Raw genomic sequence first — 24,025 nt, 5'->3', positions numbered from 1 at the left:
TGTTACATTGTTAATGTGATTATGCACTGATGTGCTTTCATTATATTAGTATTGATGATGAAAGTATCTCTGTCATTTTAGGCATGTAACTAGGCCTGTAAAGATGTCTTAATTGGGGGTTTATTAGGATTAGTGTCAACTGTATGGCAACCATATCCCAGTGCTGGGAGTCAAAGTTAGAACTGTGACTTTGGACATTGCTCTTTAAGGTCAGGGTAGTGTCCTGTGAGGTTCCGCCAGCCTCAACCTTGATGTGGCTAATATCATCATTTGTAATGTTGTGATATGGTGGAGCAAGAGTTCTCTGGCCTCAGCTCTTAGCCAGGTGGCGTGACCGTTTGCTGTGCCGAATTAGCTGCCGCCGCGCCTTGGAGCCCCGAGCAGCTTGGCCAGGCTGGCCCCAAGCGGAACCAAAGAATGCTGAGGCTCTAACCATGGAATATTCGGAATGTCCCATTCTATGAAGGAGGTTTGCCGGCCGCAACAGGAATATTCATGAACATGGAGGGGTTGGTCATGTTCCAGGATCTGTCTATAGACTTATCTCAGGAGGAATGGGAATGCCTGGACGCTGCTCAGAAGGACTTATACAGAGATGTAATGACGGAGAACTACAGCAGCCTGGTCTCACTAGGTCTCTCTGTCCCAAAGCCTGATGTGATTTCCTTACTGGAGCAAGGGAAAGAGCCCTGGATGGTTTCAAGGGACGTGCTGGGAGGATGGTGCCCAGGTTTGGAGACCAAGTATGACACAAATACATTATTTCCAGAAGAAAAAATTTTGAAATACATTAGCTGGAATACTTCACAAAGAGAAGCTGCCCACTGATGCTACTTGGATACCCCCACTGGTATTGTTCACATAGGATAACCAAGATATATTTTTTCCTTTTAGATACCACTTTTTAAGATAATAACTTTGCTCCTTATTGTTCTGTGATCACTGATTCTTTAATATTGCTATAAATTTGGGAATTTAAATGTATCTGGTGTTACAAATATAAATTTTTATAAATATATTAAAAAAAGAGTTCTCTGGCCTCAGAAAACATAGCTCATGTGAAGTTAATGAAATGCTCATGCTTCTGCTGTCTGTGATACTGAATCTTTCAACATTTTTGGCCTTAACTGTGACTTGTTCTGGTGGGAGAACTTGGAAGAAGTGAAAAAAAATCAATAACTTTTTGAATTGGTGCAAGACAGGTAAAGAAGAGAAGTGTTGGGCTTTCTTTTACATTATTCTGTTACCATCAAAGGTAGATTCCCTACTATTGCCATATACAAATGTTCTTTCATTCCACAGGATTAGAGTTGATGATGATCTATCTGCCTTTAAAGGTAGATCTCAACTTTAAACTTTAAAGTTGAGTTTTCTTTTGTAAAATAAGAGTAAAATGGCAAGCAGATGGAAGCATCTCAAGCCAAGGCATCCTTCCATCTGGGTGAATTGTAGCTAATGTCCAGAAACAGTAAGAATCACACCTGGACGAGTTGCCAGCCAGCTGCCCATATGCTACCTGATGTACGCTGGTATGTCCTGAGACTGAAACTTTGGTATAGGTACTGCTCAGTTAAATGTAGGTCATTCTCACACAGAATCCCATTTGGGCTACCATCTTGTTTCTTTTGAATCATAACATGAAACTTACTATATAAGTATGTGTAAAATATTAGGCTATTTATCATTTTTCCTTTTAGAAGTTTTTTAAAAAGGTTTTTGCCAACTTGAAGGTGTAAAAATTTTAATATAGGTGAAATAATCAGATGTATATTTAAAATATTCATTTACATATTTTAAATCACATATATACAGAATTGGGATTGTTTTCCACATTCTTAACATTTTACGGGACAATTTTATTCCAGTTTTTTTACATACATCTTTGATATCAGTAGTTATTGAAGTCACTTTTTAATCATCAACATAATTTCCCAGATCATATTATATTCATTTTCATGAATACATTGTGATAACAGTACTTTTTAAAATTTGTGTAAGATTGCTGTCACTAGAAGTTTTATCTCAAGCCATGCATACTGATCTACATAACATTAGGATAGTTTTTCACCCTATTTCTCTTATTGGTTTATATGTGGGATCTTTACAATGTAACTACTCACTCTCCTGCCTCAAAGTATTCTTTAAAAAGCATATTATTGGCCAAGCGCCGTGGCTCACGCCTGTAATCCCAGCACTATGGGAGGCCGAGGCGGGCGGATCACCAGGTCAGGAGATCGAGACCAGGTGAAACCCTGTCTCTACTAAAAAATACAAAAAATAAGCCGGGCGCAGTGGCGAGCCCCCTGTAGTCCCAGCTACTCAGGAAGCTGAGGCAGGAGAATGGCGTGAACCCGGGAGGCGGAGCTTGCAGTGAGCCAAGATTGCGCCACCACACTGCAGCCTGGGCGTCAGAGCAAGACTCCGCCTCAAGGAAAAAAAAAAAAAAAGCATATTATTTACAACATTCAGCACTTTTAATTTTAAAGCCATACCTACTAAGAATGACTACTTAAACTTGTGTTAATTTATTTTTCTCTTAAGAAAAGCAAAAGAAAATGAAACAAAACAAAATTTGGGATTACATATCCAAACAAAATTTGGGATTACATATCCCAAATAAGTTTCTGAGACTTCTATTATCTGAAGTCATATTAAGCTAATTTGATTTCCCCACAGTAATTGGTGGTCTAAAATGAAGTACTTGGGAAGCTCTGTAAGAACTAGAAGATAAGACAGTTCTCCCTTTTCTGAAAGGACAACTTAGAGGAGAAATTCTTTGATTATATTAGGCATATATGGTATTTAGAACTAGACTCTGTCCCTATCTGTACATGTATTCATTTAAATTCTCTGTGGGTTCCTTACAACGCATCCTTTTTTTATAGTGTCATTAAGAGTGACAATGCTAGGCATTTTACTCAATGTGAATATTCTTAAAATTCATTTATGAAAATGTCAGGAGAAGCCCTGAAAGAAAATGTAGTTGAGGGTGTATATTTTATTGGTCCATTGTGTCAAAACCATCCATTCATATTTTATTACTTATTCAGAAGAAGAAATGTAAATTTGGCCAGGCATGGTGGTTCACGCCTGTAATCCCAGCACTTTGGGAGGCCGAGGCGGGCAGATCACGAGGTCAGAAGTTCGAGACCAGCCTGGCCAACATGGTGAAACTCCATCTCTACTAAAACTACAAAAATTAGCTGGGTGTGGTGGCATGTGCCTGTAATCCCAGCTACTCGGGAGGCTGAGGCACGGGAATTGCTTGAACCTAGGAGGTGGGAGACTGCAGTGAGCTGAGATCACGCCAGTGCCCTCCAGCCTGGGCAACAGAGTGAGACTCTGTCTCAAAAAAAAAAAAAAAAAAGTTTATGGAATCATCCATTTGGGCTCAGTTTTTGCTGTTTGTACCTTTCCTAAGGCTTAGCACACCCTGCTCTGTGTTGCTCCCTGACTGGTGGTTTCACTGAATTGTCCCCATTTTTTTTGTTTGTTTGTTAGTTTGTTTTGTTTTTTGAGTCAGGATCTTGCTGTATCACCCAGGCTGGAGTGCAGTAGTGTGAACATAACTTACTGCAGCCTCGACCTCCCAGGCTCAAGGGATCCTCTACCTTAGCCAACTGAGGAGCTCGGACCACAGGTGCAAGCCACCATGCTTGGCTAATTTTTGTGTTTTTTTTCTGTAGAGATGGGGTTTTACCATTGTTGCCCAGGCTTGTCTTGAACACTTGGGGTCAGGCGATCTGCCCGCCTTGGCCTCCCAAAATGCTAGGATTGCAGGCATACGCCAGCGTGCCTGGCTGTATACTTTTTTAGGGGCGGGGGGAATGCACTTGTCCTTATAGGCTCCGTTACTGTAGGCATTTAGTACTGCTTGAAAATTAAATTAGAAAGTAAGTGCCACTTAAAAAGTTTGTAAATATGCTTTATAAATTCTAAAGGTGTGGAAAATTGGTGATAATTGGTTTAGCCTCATACCATTCTTTTGCTCTTGTTTTCTACCACTTAGCTCTTTTTCTCCTTCTCATATGCCTTTTATTTTTCACACTAATATTTTTCTTTTTCACTTATCACTGGACATTTAAGAACTTGGAGTGCTTGATCCTTAGCATACATTTGTGTCCACTTAGGTCTTTTAGGGGATCCCTTGAAGGGCACTAAGTATAAGCAGACAATAAAAACAGGAATGCCTATATCCATTAATAAATAAATAAATAAATATATGTATGTATATACAGGCCTCATTTATGCTAAATTACACAATTATACTATATAGTAGACTTGAAATTATATTTTTATGGAAAGAAGGAAAGTAAGGAGACAAATCTAGTGAAGGCTGCCTTAACAGTGCAGAATCACTGTGCAGCAATGTGCTATATGGCCGCATTGCGATTATAATCCGCCTACATGCATAAGTCAATGGGGTCTTTGCTCCAAACTTGTGGAAGAATGAATGAGCCAAGTAGTGGTGGGAGTTCAGTTTAGTTCCACTGTTTTGTAAATTGGGCTAATTTTCAAAGGTATTCAGACATTTACCTTTTCAAGTGATAGAAGCAAGAGCAGAGAATTCATCCTTTCTTTCTGCTAAAGAATTTATTCTAAAACATTACATGTCCCTTGTCCCTTGTGGCTAGATGTGGAGATGTTGGATTGTTTGTTTGGAGCATGCAGATTGCACTGTTTCGTCTTTTGTAGAATCAAGAGTTATCTTTTTTCATCCAAAGATGGAAACAACTATTTGAGAACCCTATCATTAGAAAATTTTAAGCCTTTAAAATAGAACCTTACCTTCTGTTATTCATTGCAAATTATTTTAACACAAACTTACCTGCAGCTGGGCATATAGGACTCAACTGAGTACAGAATATTGGCAAAAGCATGTAGAGGGTCAGAAAATTACTTAAGTCTGAACTTGATTGGAAATCAGCTGGTATTTCATGTCTCTGATGTCCTTCATCTTTGCAAAATCAGTTCCTGTGGCATTTTAGCATTTCTCTAGAACATTACTATGAGAAAGGAAAGTATTAAAAAGATCTAGTAATAGAGATATTTTCAGAAATCTAACAGATAAGATGGTAGAGTCAAGCTCTTTGGAGCTAGATGTATACATTAAAGTTCATCTTGTATAAACTCTTTATTTTACACTTAAGAAAATTGAGGTATGGCTGCTTCTTACTCCCTAGTACAGTACTTCTCTCACTGTGTATCTTAATTATTTGTATCTTATCTCATCTGTCGTATGGAATTCCTTTAGGGCAGGGACTCACCCTTATTTTATCTATGTATCTTCAGTACTCAGCCTATTGCCTGGCACAGAGTAAATTTCAGGGTATGTTTGTAAATTGAATGAATCATTGACTGAATTAACCAAACAACAAGTCAGACTCACCTGGGTTCACTCTCTTCTATTGGGTTGCTGCTTATTTTACAAATCAGACAGTTCTCTCCCTATAAAAGGCAACAACAAAAACATACCTCAAAATAAAGAGATAGCTGGGGATGAGTCCTGGCCCTCAAAATCTTACATTCTTATGTGTGTATGTGTGTGACATGTGAATAAAACATTCAGAAAATAAAGGAGATAATTCCAGGTACTGATAATACCATGAAAAAAATGTCATGAGCATCAGACAGTAATTATCTAAATGTCTTCTTTTTAGTAGAAATCTAACCCCATGCACTGGGCCTCAGTCCACCTATCTCACAGAGAGGAAATCCTTGCTACTACCATGAAAGCTTATCACATGCTCATGGCTGAAGGAGTTCTTCTGGAAAGCCAGAGCTGCTAAAAGGAACTTAGGGGATCCGTTCCTAAGTTCCTCTAAGATCCCATAGAGGGCTAGAGGCTTCTTTCCCTCTTGGGGGATGCCATGTTGATTAATGAAATTTTTGCTACTTGGCTTTAGGAAGAGGGCATTTATTTTCTTTTTTTCTTTTCTTTTCTTTTTTTTTTTTTTGAGACGGAGTTTTGCTCTTGTTGCCCCGGCTGGAGTGCAATGGCGCGATGTCGGCTCACCACAACCTCCACCTCCCAGGTTCAAGCGATTCTCCTGCCTCAGCCTCCCAAGTAGCTGGGATTACAGGCATGCCTCACCATGCCCAGCTAATTTTGTATTTTTAGTAGAGATGGGGTTTCTCTGTGTTGGTCAGGCTGGTCTGGAACTCCTGACCTCAGGTGATCCACCTCCCAAAGTGCTGGGATTACAGGCATGAGCCACCACACCCGACCAGAAAGGTCTATTTTCTTTGATCTTATTAAAGGCTGCCATATACAAAGGTTTTCTTTTAATGTTGATCTGTTTTTAAAATATGGAAGAAAGCCTTGAAAGGCATCATCATAAGCTCTACGTCAATATCCAGAAAATATCGTCTTGTTTTAGAATTCTAGCCTGTTTTGTTTGGTAGATGAGTCAGTCTACTGTAAATAAATATTTATTGAGCACTTGTTTTGTGCCAAGCACAGTGCCCTAGGGATTGTAGTGTTTTTCAAATTGTGGGTCACAGGTCCCTAATGTCATAAAATCAATTTAGTGAGCTATAACCAGCATATTCAATCAAATGGAATGAAAAATAGAATATCAGATTGCATCATGGATAGTATTGTATTATTTTATCAAACGAGTTTCAATTGTATATGTATGTGTGTGTTCAAGGTTGCAATGTAAAGTATCTTTTTTACTTGTGTCATGGTTAGAAAAGCTTGAAAAGCACTATTACAGAGCATACCCAAAAGTATATATTCCTTGCTTTAAAATAAGTTAAACTCTTGTTGGAGCAAAGAAACACAAAAGAATAAATACTCAAGTAGTGAATTATAATAAGTGCTATGTGTTCGGAAAAGTAAGATGATCATACAAGTTGAAAGTGGCATGGATGTATATGGTGGAACTTGAACTAAATCTGGAAAGATGGATAGGGCTTGGAAGGAGTGAAGACTAGAGAATGGCTTAGAGGTGAGACGTGGCATATGGATAATAAAGATGGCAAGACTGGAACAGAGGTTTCAGTTTACATTAGAGAACTGTAGGATATAGTTTGGAGATAGAAAATGAAGCACAGTTGTTCAGACTTCTGGATGCCTTGTGATAACATGCCTGAGGAGTGTGCATTAGATCAGGTAAGCTGCACAGATTCTTAAGCTGGGGAGTGATAATGATATAGGGTGGGTTTATAGAATACTTTCCATCTTCTTCCTAACTCCTCTTTAGTCATGGGGAGCTCCTAAGGGAATTTCTTCTAGGTAGGTGTTGGATACCAAGTCTCTGGCATCAGATCAAAGAGAGCCAGAAAGGACTTTGGCTGTTCTCCAGAATGTAAATACAAAGGTAGAACAAGTCCCATTGTGGGTGCATGTGAAATACTCCCATGGAGGAGAACTGCAGTGCTGTCTGTTTGAAATATGGCAAAGAATGGATTGAAGAACATTTCTTCTGATATCACTGTTTAATGTTTGCTCTCAATGTAAAGGGAAAAGCAGATTAAAGGGCCCATGTTTTTGAAGTACTGGGAACCTGACTGACCTACCTGAAATATGCTATGTAAATAATTTGTCATGTGATCTCCTTACCCTCAAGACACCTTCACTGAATATGCTATATACATAATTTATAAAACAGTTTCAAGTGTGATTGCAAAAAGTTTCTCCTCATTGGAAAGGGACATTTGATATTTATCTGCCAAACTCTTTACTACTTTCCAATTAAAGATAAATTTAAAGAAGTTTCTGAAATGATAATGTGCTTTACGGGGAAGGTGATTTAACTAGAAAGAAGCTTTTAAAAAAATGACTATTTAATCTATAACACTAAATACACCAATAATTTAGATTGACTTCTGATTGAAAGTTATGATTCTGTTGTGGCAGATTATCAAGTGTTCTAAATTGAGGCTATTCTAGGACATAGTTTTTAATCTAAGTCATATTAAATAAAGTTTATGGGGGCCCATTGTTTTAGACTAGCCTCTTGGACTAGGCCCCAGCAGACCAGACTAAACTAGAATGGAGTTGCCCATGCTAGGTACCACATAATTAAACTGAATTCTGAAACAGGCCTAGTTTGTTTAAGTAACAAACCAGAAGATTCACAACAACCAGTCAAAAGGGGCCTAGTTTACCTGGGCATGATAAGAAGTCTCCTCTGTTTTAACCCTAAAAGGAAAGTAACTTTTGAAACAGTCAATCTGCTTTTTGTTCTGTTCCTGCTTTTCTCAGACCTTTTTTGTCTATAAAACCAATTCCTCTGCTCAGCTCATTGGAACACTTATTCTATTTTATAGAGTAAGATGTTGCTCAATTCTGGAATCACAAATAAAAGCCAATTAATACCTTTAAATTTGTTGTAATTTTGTTTCTTAACAGTCATTAGAAAAAATAAGCAGATGCATCTAGGAGTGCAAGATTATCTACATGTAGTCGAGGGGGATTACATACATTTTAGCTATTTTGTAGAAGGTATAATTTAATCAGGAACACAAGTTCAAGCACAGCCCATGAGAGATGAAGGGATATGAAGAACACTAACTTTGGTTTCTAAAGGAGAGCGTGTAGAGTGTACATTCTTACTCGTCTGCAAAGAGGGTGGATCGTTTATACTTATGAAGGCATCTGCTCACAATCAGTCGCTTGTAGAGAGAGTGCCAGCTGGCAGGGTACTTGGGTGATGTAAATTGTCCATCCGCTCAGAAGAGCAGAAGTACAAGGAGGCCTTGTGCGAAGGACTGAATTCCTACCCAGAGGACAAGGGAGGGAGGTTCTTGTAGATATTTAAATGAGATCTACTTCCATTTTCCACTTTATTTGCAGTTTTCAACATGTCATTTTTCCTGCTGTCCCAGCTACGATTACTGTTTGTCTTGAGTAATCAGTTTCCCCCCTTCACTGCAACTGCTGCTTATTAAGCCTCTGCCTGGTGGGGGGAGGGTGGGTATGGGAGGGGGCACTGCTGGAAAAATGGTGTCACTTTTTCCAAGAGTGTTGTTTTCCTTGTCTTTCTGCTTCACTGGTTCATTTTTGTGAGCTGTATAAGAGCTAAAGGATATTATTACAGATTTGATTTTTTGAAATGCATCAAATCTCCATCCCCTCACCTACCTGCTAATCTTTTTGCTTGTTAAGAAAGAAAGTGCTTCTTTCTGTGAAATCATAAGCAATTCTAGGAGTATCAAATGTAATTGAATTAAATATTATAAAATTTCTGAATGGACTTCCTTCTGCTTTTTTTTCATGAGAGTGGAGAAAAAATTCAAACTTCCTTGGACCAAATTTTAAAACAGTATACCCTGCAGAAGAGGTTTTAGTAGAAATCTTTGTTTTTATATTCTTTGATTTCTTAGGTCTGGATTGGAGTGGGTCACCGAACTTTTTCTGTAAAAGGCCACTAAGTTAATATTTTAGGCTTTGCTGGCCATGCAGGGTCTCCACAATTGCCCAACCCTGCCATTGTAGCCAGAAAAGCAGCAATAAACAGTGTAAAGCATTGTTTACAAAAATAGGTGGTGGGCTAGATTTGATCTACCAGCTGTGGTTTGCCAGTCTCTGTCTTGGATTCTAAGCTACTTAAAGTGTGTCCTACCTCCCTCCCTCCCCTCTTCCTCTTCCTCTTCCTCCTTCCCCTCGCTCTCTAATTACTATATGAACATCTGGCACTTTGTACTTAAGCCCCCCTTTTAATATATATTTTTTAAATACCTACAATTTCTTCTCTGAAAAATAAATATTTCTATGCTAGTCTGTAGCCAACAGAATGTAACGCCCTCCCTGAAATGCCAACATTACCCGACACAGACGGGGATTAAACAAGTCTAGGCTTCTAGACAAATAAGAAAAAGTGTTTTCTTATCTTTTTGAGTGTACCAAAGCAGAAATTAACTCTTTGCTTTCAAATGTGTCCCTTATCATTGAGAATTGCTGGTGGTCCTGTATCATTTTATTATAGGAAGGAAGGATGGACACCAGAGAGGGTGGGGAATTTGGTTTACAGGGAATCTTGACCAGTGCCTGCCTATAAAGGATACCACTGTGAAATCCCCAGCAGTAAGCAGGTTTTCTAAAAATCAAGTGTGTATTTCTACTTGCCTAGGTTTTAGGGCCTTATGAATGCAAGTTGAATGATAGAGGAAATTGGCTTGGAGGAAAATGTTGGGGAGTTTGGGTTTAGCTGGTGCAGTCACCCCTAGACTTGGATGTGGAGTGAGTACCCCTGTTGACTTTAACATCTGTGTGTGTCTTAAAGAAGACTGCTACTTTTCTGGTTTATTGTGTATGCCTACAGTTGACACGTGGAATAAATTGCACCTTAAAATGTCTGACATGAAAATCAGAAGAGCTTAAGTTCATTCCACAGAAGCCTTTTGTTAGAATCTTCAAAGGATGAGAACCAGGATGAAGAAGAGTTTACAGTAGGGAAGTATTTCTCAACTGTAATTGCACATAAAAATTGCCTATGGTGCTTTAAAAAAATACAGAGTCTGGGGACACATGTTCTCGGGATCTCCTAAGGGCTGTCACAGACCATAAAGTTTAAGAAGAAAAAACAAAAAAATACAGAGTTTGGGACCTCACCCAAAACCTACCAAAATGGAACTTGTGGAGATGAGGCTCAACAATTTGCATTTTCAAAAGCTGTGTGGGTGATTCTAATAGCAAGTCTGGGACCTTATTGTGGGCCAGATTATGGGAACTACTGTAACAGGAAGACATAGACCTGGGCTGGCTCTAATGGAAAGGGGCCTTCTAGAGCGCCTGGGGGTTTTGAACTCTTTGGGTACAAATAACTCTTTTTAGTGTGGATACTTACAGTGATCCTGAAAATGTATATTATGCCTTTTCTCTTTAGGAAATCTTTGGGAAGGCTTTTTTAGAGAACGTCTTTGTGGATGAAAGGGGCTCTCTCCACATCTCTTAGACCCACTCCAATCCACTCTGTACCACCAGAGAAAGTCCTCATTGTTCAGTAGAAATCCAGCTACCACACTGGATCATTCCCATCAGCACAACACATGATGTCTTCCCATCTTAAAAAGCAATTTGTTCTTGAACACCCCTTTCCCCCTCCAGCTACCACCTCATTTCTTCATAGAAAAATTACTTAGGGGGCTGGGTGCAGTGTTTCACGCCTATAATCCTAGCACCTTGGGAGGCCCAGGTGGGAGGATTGCTTGAAGCCAGGAGTTCAGTGTTGCAATGAGCTATGATAGTACCATTGCACTCCAGCCTGGGTGATTTAGGGCTCTCCCCTGTCTCTAACAGAAAATAAGAAAAATTACTTGGAAAATTGTTTTTATTACCCATCTCCAATGCCCCCTTCCCTTGTGCCCAGCATTCTCTCTGGCTTTCATTCCTGTAAGTTCTAACAAAGCACTTCAAGGTCAGACCTCCAGGTTGCCAAATGCAGTAGCCAATGCTCAGTCTTCATCTTTCTTAGCATTTCAGGAGTATATGACAAAGTTCAGTTGATCACTCTCTTCTTTTTAAAAGAAGCTTTTTAAAATTTGGCTTCTGGAATTCTACTCTTTTGGTATTCTTTCTACTTCAGTGGCTTTTCTCTCCAGTCTCCTTTTCTGGGTCCTCCCCATTTCCTCCATTGCTAAAAGTTGGTATGTCCCGAGACCCAGTCTGTATACCTCTTATCTGTCTATATCCATTCCCTAGTTGTTTTCCTCTAATCCCATGGCTTTGAATACTAACTGTATGCTGACGACTTCCAGATTTCTCTCTCCTGCTGCAGCCTCTTCCTGAACTCCAGACTTTTATATCCTAGCTGCTGAATTGATATTTTCACTTAGAGGTTTCATGGGCATCTTCAACTTAGTATATCTGAAACTGAACTCCCAGTTTCTTACTCTCCATCCCCCTACGGCTGCTTCATCATTCCAGTAGTATAAGCCAAAGCTTGCACCCCACATCCAGTCCATCAGTAAAACTGGTTTGTTCCACCCTCAAAATATGTCCAAAATAGCATTATTTGTTAGCTGGATTGTTGCAAAACTCATCTAACTCATCTTCTTGTTTCTCTGTCATCCCTTCTGTAGTCTTTGTTCAGTACAGCAACCAGTCACCCTTTTGAAATACTAGTTAGAGCCTGTTACTCCTTTGTATAAAATTCTCCAGTGGGTTCTCATCTCATTCAGAGTAGAAACCAAGTCTTACAGTGACCTACAAAGCCCTCCATGTTGGCATTCCCTCCCCCTCTCAGCTTCTCTCACCTCATCTCGTAATACCTTTCCACCTTACTCACTGCTGCTTCAGCTGCACTGGCCTCCTCACCACTCCCTGGAACTTGCCAGCATGTGGCTGCCTCAGGGTATTGCACTTGCCTTTCCTGGAATGCTCTTCCCATTCCTGGAATGCTCTTCCCCCAGATGTTGCACTGTTTTACTTCTTCAGGACTCTGCTCAGATATCACCTTATCCATGTCATGAGACCATCTCTGATAATGCTGAATTAAATAGGCTCCCCACAAACTTTCTATTCCCACTTCATTTTTCACCGTCATCTGACACACAGAATTTTCATTTTTATTTTAAAATCTATCCCTTACCCAAGCATGCTCCCTACTTTTACTGTAAGTTCTACAAGGTTGAGACCTTGTCTTATTCTCTGCTGATCCCCAGTGCCTAGAACAGAGACTGGCACATAGTAGGTTTTCAGTAAATGTTTGTTGAATGAATGGAAGAATTTGGACTTGAGCAATTATCAAGACCAGTCATAGCCGTTAACCTTGACCTAATGGGTGGCTGTGGTAAGAAATTAATAAGCAATTGTGAAAACTGAGAAAGCTGTTTTAGTATGTAAGATATCTTATGGTATTTGTAATTTGTAATTATTTCCTCTTTTAAGGACAGATGCAAATAGTACATGATCTAGGGGAATTAGGGACCAAGTTTATTAGGAATGAAACTAAAGAATAAAAGGCACTCTAGCAAAATGAAGGATTGGAGGGGTTTTTTTTTTTGGTTTTTTTTTTGAGACGGAGCCTTGCTCTGTCACCCAAGCTGGAGTGCAGTAGCGCGATCTCAGCTCACTGCAACCTCTGTCTCCTGGATTCAAGTGATTCGCCTGCCTCAGCCTCCTGAGTAGCTAGGATTATAGGCACCCGCCACCACACCCAGCTAATTTTTATATTTTTAGTAGAGACAGGATTTCACCATGTTGATCAGGCTGATCTCGAACTCCCAAACTAAGGTGATCTCCCGCCTTGGCCTCCCAAAGTGCTGGGACTACAGGTGTGAGCCACCGCGCCCGGCAGATTAGAGTATTTTAAATAGCACATCACAGTGGACTTCTAAGTTCACTTAGCAAATAGTTGTTGAATAAAAAAAGTAAACTATTGGTCAACTTTTTGTGACTTTGTGGGATTATTGGAGTTGACCTTAGTCTATTACTATACCACTGTGACTAGGTATTAGAATCTTGTTTTTCTAATTAGATTGTTTTCTCTTTTTAAAAAAACTATTTTTCACCCTTCTGTTATAGATAAAAGCCAAACTATAGCCAGCTTTCAATAGCATATGAATATCACAGAACAAGAAAGAGCTTCCCACAAAATTATGGTGTCTTTTTCATATCTTAACAATTGCACATTTCTAAAATATGGGCTTATATAGCTTATATTTAATTGCCTTTTTATTTCTTTAATGTTATAATTAACTTAGTTGCCTTCTTTGTGACTCCATTAAATCTCATGTCAGTCAAATCCCTGTAGTGGGATCTTTGTTTAGCAGAGTGAGTGGATTTTTTGCCTCAGCTTGCATGAGTGGGGGTGAATATTGACCTTGTTCCTTTAGCCCAGCTCAAGGACTTATTGATGCCTGTGGTCTACCACCATGAATTAGGTCTGGTATGGAGTCTTGGAAGCATGGGGTTTGGGTTAATAAGGCATATTACCCAGTTCTTGGCTTAAAATTTCACTTGGGAATCTTATCTTTTTTGGTGAGTATATCAAATAAAATGGCAAAGATATGCAGATTAGGATGAATTTATCATATGTTTTGATAGTGGAAATTGTTTGTACCCTCTAACAGTGATTTGCACTTATTTGAAATTACTCTCCAAGGGTGTTTGACATTCTGGTGTTCAGTTAAGAATTCTCTCTGTATGCATGTAATGGCTGTTTTATGATCACGTTTTAATTACCATGATGAGTCAATTTTGGCCCTTCAGTTTACTGAAGTGTATATGGCATTTTGGGGCATTGCAGTTAGGCAATGCAAGCAGAAAGCTTTTATTTTTTAGAACTTCTACATTAGGTTAGTGCTGTGATCTTATTTAACCATAGCACCAAGTAGTATTTTGAGGGTGATAGGGAAAGAGAATTGTCGTTTTTGGCTTAAACTTTAATTTTGATACTTCATCGAAAAATCTAATTTCCATAGAGATTATGGGTTTATCTTCTCCAAAATCATACCGTCTACTTCAGAACTTTCGTTTTCCTCTTAGCTCCATAGTGATAATCATACCATTATTTTTATAAATAGCTTTTGATACAGAATTCTGTTAGCTTTAAAAAATTCTAAAATGATATCTTCTGTTTTACCTACCTGCTTTGTTATATTTCACTGTGGCAACATAGAATTGAGACTTTCCATATTCCATCTCTGCTCATCTTAGTTAGCGTGTCTTTCCGTTATTAACAATGGCCCAAGTGTGATAGGAAGTGCTTATTGCCTGTACTCAGAAAACATGACTGTTGAAGCCCTTTGTTCATTCATTTGAAAGGGATGCTTTCTCAGATTGTAAGTTCCATTGCATTTGTTGTCATAAATTTAGTTAGGAATTACTATTTTATACAAAGCTGTAAAGGTTACTTGTCTGCATTTTTAAGTTGTGCTGATCTAAATATACTTTCTAAGGGATTGTCCTCTTGCACTGTCGGCATTTGACTGATTGACAAGGGGGAGGCCATGAAAAGGGAGTACAGAAATTTAGGGATAAGGAACAGGATAATAAGTTTTTAAAAACAAACAATTTTGAAGATAAGTTTTAGCCAATAGAAACTAGCCCTTCAACAGGCAATAATGAAGACTGAGTTTTTCAGCATCTGGAGTGACTGACTGCACTGTACCAGATCATCTTAGTATATTCCTTATGTGCTTAGTTGTTCTGTAGTGCTTCCGATCTCCTGCCTGTGTCTGCTTGAGGATCCCACAGTCAGTATTAACTTGGCCTTGGGTCGTCTTAATCGGTGAGGCTCTATTTGTGCAATCCATCCGCTGAGGTGGAACAATAACAGCTGGTGTGCAGCTGGATATGTTGTCCTGGGAACTCTTGTTTCAGCCAGCAGTTATGCTAACAAAATTGAAAACATTTTCAAATAGTTGCTTTCTGTGACTACTGTTTGTGTTAACTGTTTGCAGAATCCCATTTAGTAGCCTAAATACACCCCATCTCTAATTGACTTTGTGCTACAACTTTATTAAAGTTTTATATGCCTAAAATCAAGTCTGGCTTCAAGGAGAGCATTCCTTTTCTGACTTCCAAAGAGTTAACACATAAGAGCCAGTAGTGAACCAGTGACTCCTAATTTGATACTTTAGAATGAACTAGTTTTCTTTTTCTAATTCAAGCTGTGGAAGGGCATTTTGCAATTTTGTAAAATTCTATATGGCTATTGTCATTCATTACTAAACTCTAAAGGAGGTTGTTTCACAAGATCCTTATGGAATTTTTCTGAGTAGCACATAACAGAGGAGCATTTATGTTCCCCAGCAGTCAGTGCTTGAATCCAATTCTAAGACAAGAAGAGTTTCTCCCTTATTCAGAGAGATTAGAAATACTTCACCACGTAGGAGGCTTAAGCAGAATTCCTTGGCTTGGTCCCACGTGAACAAAGGCTGGATTCTCATTGTTGATGCAGCCCATTCCCCTCCTCTCATTCCCTCAACCAGCATGAATTGTAGGACCTAGAGCAGGAAGTATTGGTTAATTTTGTGTGCTTCATTCTAAACATCTGCCCTTGAGTTTTTTGTTTATGGAAAGGATATGGCAGGGGGAGGAAGAGGGGCAGTAGAACACTCAGAAGCTAAACATTTTCTTGGTGGTGTGTATATCCTTGGTTAGTCTTTGTGTGTGTGAACATGGGGTGGGGAGTGGAAGATGTTCTGGTTGAATAGCTGCTGGAATACATCCAGAAATGCACTTACTGTTTTCCTTAATCATTTGGCTTGGCTACTTTACCTTAAAGCCATACTGTCTACTTTCACTTGCTCCCGCAGCATGTTGATAATTTAGTAGTGTCATCAGACTGGAAATTAGAAGACCTGGTCCTGTTTTCTATTCATCTACCTGTTAATTGGATCTTCTTACTTTGTCAATTGTGAAATGAGTAGGATGGACAGAGTAGGGAAGTATAGTGAGAGAGAGGACATGGTAACCCTCAGGTAGAGCTATTTAACAGAATAAAAAGCTCCTTAGTGTTCCAGTTCTGGTTGTAGTTAATTCCAGATAACACACATACCTCGCACTTTGACCCCTCTATTCCATTTTCTGTATTTGCCTTTTTATTTATCCAGACTGAATTCCAAATTCCTTGAAGCAACTTTAGTCCCCTCGTCTTGTTGTCTTTCTTTTACATTGTCAGAGGGGATGCTGAATGCTGCAGTAGAAATCACACCTCCACAGAGATGTTTGTACAAAGGTGTGGCCTCCTGCTCTCTTCTCAGCCACCTGGTCTCTGCCCAGTAAGCCGCCTTTTTTCTAGTCAGCTATCTTTGCTGGACTTTACAGTGGCTATTATAAAGTTTCTACACTGTGTTCAGATATTCCCCACCCAACATTACTCCCTGTCTTTGCTGCCAGTCTTTAGCAGGTATCCTTAATTTTCACTACACAGAAAAAAAGTCATCAGTAGAACTCGAATTTTAACTTCTGTCCCTTAAAACCTACAATGTCACTTTGCATATGCACCCAGACAGAGAGCAAAGAGGCAGGTTTCCTTCTGTAGAGAACCAGTCTCCCAACAAACATGGAATCCCATTCTTGTTTTCCAGCTTCTATTTTTCACCTTTCCCTCTCTGCTGACTCAAGTACAACAGCATTTAATGCACGTTCATCTCTATCAGAAAGCAAAAAAGAAAAAAAGAGAAAAGTCTTTCCTTGGCTCTGTAACCCTTCCAAATACCATATTCCCCTCCTTCTCCTCTTCTTTAGCCAGACCACATGGTAGATTAACTACACTCACTGTGTCTGCCTGCTGTCTATTCTCAATTCCTTTGTTTTCGTTGTTGTTTTTTTTTGAAAGGGAGTCTCGCTCTGTTGCCTAGGCTGGAGTGCAATGTCGCGATCTTGGCTCATTGCAACCTCCACTTCCTGAGTTCCAGCAGTTCTCCCACCTCATCCTCCTGAGTAGCTGGGATTACAGGCGTGTACCACCATGCCTGGCTAATTTTTTGAATTTTTAGTAGAGATAGGGTTTCACCATGTTGGCCAGGCTAGTCTCGAACTCCTGACCTCAAGTGATCCGCCTGCCTTGGCCTCCCAAAGTGCTGGGATTACTGGCGTTAGCTACTGCACCCGGCCCATTCTCAATTCCAACCACTGCCATCTTGTCCCTGGCACTGCTTTTGGTGCAGCTGTGACCTCTGTAGCTTGAAGCTGACGGGTACTTCTTAGTCATTATCTTACTTGACTCTCCTAGCAGATTTGAACCCCATTGATTCCTCCCTCCTCGAAACCATCTTTCCTTGGCTTCTGTGACATTTTTATTCTTCTACTTGCCTTCCTCCCTCTGGCTGCCCCTTCATAGCCTCCTCTGTCATCTTCCTCTGTGTGTGCTGTGAATGTTTGTGCACCTCAGGGTGGTCTCAGAAGTCAGCTGTTACGCAACACACTTGCTCCATAGGCTTCAACTGTACTCAAGTCTCCAGTGTCCATCTACATATTAGTGAGTCCCAAGTCTCTGTCTCTAACTCAGACATCTCTCTTGGCCTGTCAAGCTGCTCACATCCAGCTCCCTACAGACATTTCCTCGTCTACATGACCTGCAGGCATCCCAAAACTAGTGTATCTGAAACGGAATTCATTTCCCATCCTGCCCCTGTGCCTGCCTCCAGTCCTGCCCACCCTTCTCTGTTCTCTATTTCAGTGAATAGTACTACCGTCCACTTGGTTCATTTGAAACTAGAAAACTGAATGTTATTCTTAATCCTTCCACCTCATGGAATGGGAAAAAGCAGCTTTGACAATGAAACAGGGTACTAACAGTGACAAGTGGAGGAGGCTTTCAAAAGCAGCTCCCTATTACCTTTGTAGTACATCAGTTCCTAAGTTACTATTGAAAATGGCTTCCTGCACCTCACTGAGGTCCATTCATTTCTCTCCATTCTTCTGTTCCCATTCTTAGTTCAACCTCTGTCATCTCTCCTGGATTACTGCCACATCTTGACCTCCCCATCTTCGTTCCTGTCCCTTCAAACCTAATCTCCACACTGATCTTTCTAAAAAATCAAACCTGATCATGTATTTTCTGGTTTAATGCCTTCAGTGGCTGGCCATTGCCTTTAAGCTGAAGTTGCTCCTTAAACATGACCGTAGCCTGGTGTGCTCTGCTTCTTGTTTGCCTCATCTCCAGCCACTTCTCTAGTTCTAGCTACCCTAGACAACTCTTAATTCCTACAGTGATCTCTCCTCTGTGTTCTCTGGGCTTTCATACATGCCATTTCATGTGCCTGGATGATGGGTCCCTGTTTGCTTAGCTCATTCTAAGCATTCCTCGTGTCTTGGATTTAGATGCCACTTCCTCTAGGAAGCATTTCTTGAACTCATAAATCTGTGTTAGATGATCTTCTCTATGCTTTCCAAACATGATGTACTTCCCCTTCATGGAATTACCTCATGATGATTTGTAAATTGCAGTTGTCTGTATGCGCTGTTGGGTTGACTGCAACTCTGAGGGCAGTGCACGTGGCTCTCTTGTCATGGAGGTGTGTGAGCCTCCATACAGACTGCCATAGAGCTCCCTCATTTACAGCTGTGGCTGTAGTTTGGCAAGGGAAAGGTAGCCCTGCAAATGAAGCTCAGTGCCAGCAAGGCCAGGCCAGCACCTGCAAGTAGACTGCATCAGAGTTTAATGCTAGCATAATTGCTTTCTGGACATTTTGCTACTTGTGGCTCTGTGTCTGTGGCCGCAGCAAGAGACATATGCCTGGTTCTTTCAGAGGGTGACTTTGTAGTACAGATGTCGATTGGAACACAGGATGCCTTGATTGATTTTACCTTCTCTCCTTTGGCCCAGTCTGCTGCCGTTGGGTTGCTAAAGAACAATGAGATATCAGAAGGATAGAGAGAAAATAGAGAAGCAAGGATAATCTGTAATCTACAGACTAGTGAGCAAGCCTTTGAACAGTCCAGGCCACCTACTCATGAGTAAAATTACATTGTTTAACTATTCTGGAATGTCTTAGATAGTGAGTCTCTGGAATGCCACAGATACTGTACTATAACCTCGCCCTCATTCAAAGGTGATGTCTTGACATTTTTGACGCGACAAAGAGATACAGGTAAAACTTGCATTCTTTTAACAGGAAGTGTGTAAACTGTATTTGTGTGACCTGTGTCTAGGCAAAATGCTCTGCATCCTAGATAGAATATTCATGTTTGTATAATATCCTTTGGTAACTGTACCAGGAACAGTCAGGTCCTTTTATGTGAACATATTCAGAATCCCAGTTCAGGATTTTCTTTATAAACCCTACTGTGGTAATGCCTTATATTTGTATAGAATTTTACAATTCGTCAAGTATATGTAGATCTTAGTTTGACCTTCCAACAACTCTTGAAGTAGGTGGGGCAGGGACTGTCATCATTTTTACAAAGAGAAAATGGCAGAGCAGAAATCATATGGTTAGTAAAGGAGGGAGTCAGGACCTGAACTCAGGTCTCAAAATGCCCTGTCCTGTGTTCTTTCTGTCATGCCACATGGCTTTGTGTTGAAGCTAATGCGTGTGCAAGTATGTTTCACGTATGTGGGGGACAGTTAATCCAACCTCCTCTAAGATTTGGGCCAGTTGAGAAGTAGTCAGATATGGCTCATCCTGTCAGTTTTATTATAGAGAACGCTCAGTTGAAGAATGTGGCCTGGACACATAGCTCGCATGGGCTTTCTGCTCTTTTCCTCCCTGAATTGACCTCACCCACTTACTCCCAGATCCAGCAGCAGGACAGCGGCAGGCCCCACCCCACACAGAGGCAGAGCCCCACTCTATTGCACTGAATGCAGGAGAGGAGAGAGGGGGACTCCAGCCGGCAGCCAGAGAGAGACAAAGCAGGGTCCAGGCCACACATGAGGAATCACTCCTTGTCTCTCAGGGACTAGTGGGTACGATGAACTGAAAGTAGCAGAAGTCTCTCCTCAACACTTCTGAGAGCACAGAAGTTGCTGTTCTGTGGGTTTTGTAGGAGAGGGTTGGGATGGTTCTTGAATTAATTGGCTTAGGGAGAAAAAACTAAGCTCCTTGAGTACAAGGATCTCTGTGTCTAACACATTCTGTCCCCTGATGTATATAGCATAGAGCTGAGCATAGATTTCTGCCCCACAAATTCTTGTTGACCAAACTGGGATCTTCACTATAACACAGAAGTAGCAAAGTGTAGATATTGTTAGAGATAGCAAGACCCAATGTGTGAATGAATGGTGATTATATCTTTTACCCATGTGAAGACACACTGGCTGGCAACCAAGCCATCCTGACCATAAGACCACACTCTGGCTTTTGCAGGGAACTGTCTGCCCCAGTGACTGCTGTCTTTTCCTCTCTGCTCAGAGCTCATTTCTCATATATTCTCTTTTGAACATATTCAAACAACCTTTTTAAACTTCCTTTCTCCCTTTCTCTTTTTTTCCCCATTTCATTGTTCATCCACTGAAGGAATTTTTTTTTCCTCTTTCTTATTCTACTCCATGCTACATCTCTCAAACACTGTCCTCCCTTCTTCAAATGTCTGTATCTTAACTTGGTAGATAAGTAGAAGAATAGTGCTGATGATATTCTTTCTGCATCAAGAGTGACGTTACAGTTAATAGAGAATGAGGTTTTTTTAAAGTCTTAAAGGGCTTGGAGACCCATTTAGAAAGTTAGCATATATTTGCTTTTGTATCTTTTAATTAAGCTTTTGCTGAAGTACCAGCATTAAGAGTAAATGTACCTTTTATTCAATTTTAGTTTTAATTAATAGTATAAGTACAGTACTAACATATGCCGCCAGTTTTCATTGCACACAAAATTTCCACAATGCACATCACGACAGGCCTTTATGAGCCAACTTATGGACCCAACTGCAGTTTGTCATTTTGTGGGAAAATATGTAGTTTTCTGTTTTAGAATAGCCTGTCTTCTTGGCTATTCAAATTCCAAACTTTGTCAAATTCCAAACTAAGCTGGGAATAGAGGGCATTTCTTTGCTTCATACATGTGACTTATGACTTTTGATGTGTTTGTCCCACAGGAAAAGCTTTTGACATCACCTATGTGCGTCTCAAGTTCCACACCAGCCGCCCAGAGAGCTTTGCCATTTACAAGCGCACAAGGGAAGATGGGCCCTGGATTCCTTACCAGTACTACAGTGGTTCCTGCGAGAACACCTACTCCAAGGCAAACCGCGGCTTCATCAGGACAGGAGGGGACGAGCAGCAGGCCTTGTGTACTGATGAATTCAGTGACATTTCTCCCCTCACTGGGGGCAATGTGGCCTTTTCTACCCTGGAAGGAAGGCCCAGCGCCTATAACTTTGACAATAGCCCTGTGCTGCAGGTAAGTTCTCACAGGTTGGCCTGAAGCCAGCTAGTTCTACAACATGCGAGGTGCAGGAAGATTATTGTAGTGGGGCCTGTGGTCCCACTTCTGAGGTACGGGGTCAGAGTAGAATACTTGAGCAACACAGACAGAGAGCTTGATTCTACTCTCTGTGTACTATTAATAAGTGAAGGAAAGTAGTTTTGTTCCTGCTGCCTGGTTGATGTTTGTTCTTATGCACTTGCAGGTCTATTCTTGGATGTAAACTTTACACATTTTTTAAAAAGTCAAACAATTTTAACGTTAGCCTCTGAACCTGAGGTGGAAACATTTTCCTTCTGACCTTTTGAAGAGAACATTTGACCTAATTACCCAGATTTCTTGGATCTTTTCTTGCCTATTTTTGATTTGACGAAATAAAATGTATTCTTTAAAATTAGCAAAGGGGAACAGTTGAAGCAAGATATTTAAGAGTGCCATCTTCTTTCATTTTTACAAAAGAAAATTTTGATTAGATTTGTCTGGCACCATTGCTGATCATTAAAGAAACTCCTCATCACCTAAAAGGATGGATGTTAGTAACAGGATATTAATTTAGGTACCCATAGCATTGTATTTAAACATTGTGATAGAAACATTTCCCTGTTTGAGAAGGATTTCTTTTTTCTCTTGAATTCTACATGCATATTCCTTATACACCATAATACGGAATTCTTCTGTGTTGCTCAGATTTCTGCGAACTTTTCATATGTCCTGGCTATTTGATTATGGAAAAGCTGGTGAGCCTCATGCTGTACTCAGCACTTTAACACAGAATTGGAGATGCTGCTGCATGTGGCTGAAGTCAACAACCACATGGGAATAGCCTATGTCAGTTGACTGAAACAAGAAAGTCTGATAGTGGGTTTTCAAATGCTGTATACATTATATGAAATGCTATTGTGATTTCTAAATAGGAAATACCCCATTTTTCTAGGGTTTCTAATTTGGATCTTCTTATTGTTTCTCACCATTATTATGTTCAGGAACTCTCTTTCTAATTGTATGGTTTTGGACAGTGACAAAAGATAAGAATATATTTTTCTATGGGTCCAGTTGCCTCCCTTCCATTGTATTTCTGTAAGTTGCTGGGAGAGTATGAATGTGAAAGCTGTTGGTAAACTGAGGTTATGGTGAGCAATGAGTGTGCTTGCCAACACCTTTCAAAAAAGTGTTTCTTGCAATGGAGATAAGTTGTGTTCAAAATAAACGGCCGAGAGAATAGCTAATTTTGATAGATGAAAAAGCAGGGCCGGGCGCAGTGGCTCATGCCTGTAATCCCAGCACTTTGGGAGCTCGAGGCAGGTGGATCACTTGAGGTCAGGCGTTCAAAACCCACCTGGCCAACATGGTGAAACCCTGTATCTACTGAAAAAAAAAAAAAAAAAAAAAAAAAAAAAAAGTTAGGCATGGTGGCAGGTGCCTGTATTCCCAGCTTTCCTGGCTGGGAGGCTGAGGCAGGAGAATCACTTGAACCCGGGAGGTGGAGGTTGCAGTGAGCAGAGATCATGCCACTGCACTCCAGCCTGGGCAACAGAGTGAGACTCCATCTCAAAAAAAAGAAAAAGAAAAGAAAAAGCAGAAGACCGAATGCCCAGTGGAGAGGTGACCTACAAATACACTTTAAGTTGATCAGCTAGCAAACATTTGCCAGACTTCTTTCTTTCCTACAGCAAATTATTGCATTTTCCTGTCCTGATGAGGCAACAATAGAAAGAACAGTGTAGTCAGTAGAAAATGCAGTGATACAAAGTTGTAACTGTGGTTTTCTGGCACCTTTGCTAACTGTACACCCGGTCAGCCTGTCTTGAGCCATTTCCCCAACTGTAAGAATTGTGATGTTTGTTGCTCTTTATGCCGTAGAAACTAGTGAGACTATATGAGGTAATGAGACTATGTGTGGTAAAAATGCTATGGGTTATGACCTCGGATTTAAAAAAAAAATGCTGTGGGCATCTGCATAGACGTGGTCAGTCAGTTTCATTATGCAGTAACATGAATTATGTGTCTCTGGATGTAAGAGCTCTGTCTCTGATATCCAGTTGCCAAGGAGGTTGAGCTAATTTGACTTTTAGCTGATCTGACAATGAGAGAGAACTCTTGCCTCTCTCCCTCTTTTCATTGCTCCCTAAACCTCCCTGCAGAAGCTGTAATCTCCCATATGGGGAAGGAGACCCTTCTTTGTTTCACCATATTATAAGTATTACTAAGCATGTATTGATTTATGGTAATAATTTACATTTATTAAAGCACTTACTAT

At 40.2% G+C, this 24,025-nt stretch overlaps 1 protein-coding gene across 1 annotated transcript in view; it reads left to right on the top strand.

The window, feature by feature from the left end:
• The window catches only part of LAMC1 (laminin subunit gamma 1), a 119,160-nt gene that overhangs the window by 54,863 nt on the left and 40,272 nt on the right, over positions 1-24,025 (top strand). Inside the window, exon 2 of the mRNA XM_009240204.4 lies at positions 21,440-21,744. Coding sequence (XP_009238479.3) covers positions 21,440-21,744 — 305 coding nt within the window. The remainder of the gene's footprint in view (positions 1-21,439; positions 21,745-24,025) is intronic.

Source organism: Pongo abelii, chromosome 1 (assembly GCF_028885655.2).
Source record: "Pongo abelii isolate AG06213 chromosome 1, NHGRI_mPonAbe1-v2.0_pri, whole genome shotgun sequence".
NCBI classification, from domain to species: Eukaryota; Metazoa; Chordata; class Mammalia; order Primates; family Hominidae; genus Pongo; species Pongo abelii.
This window is presented reverse-complemented; position numbering and strand designations above follow the sequence as displayed.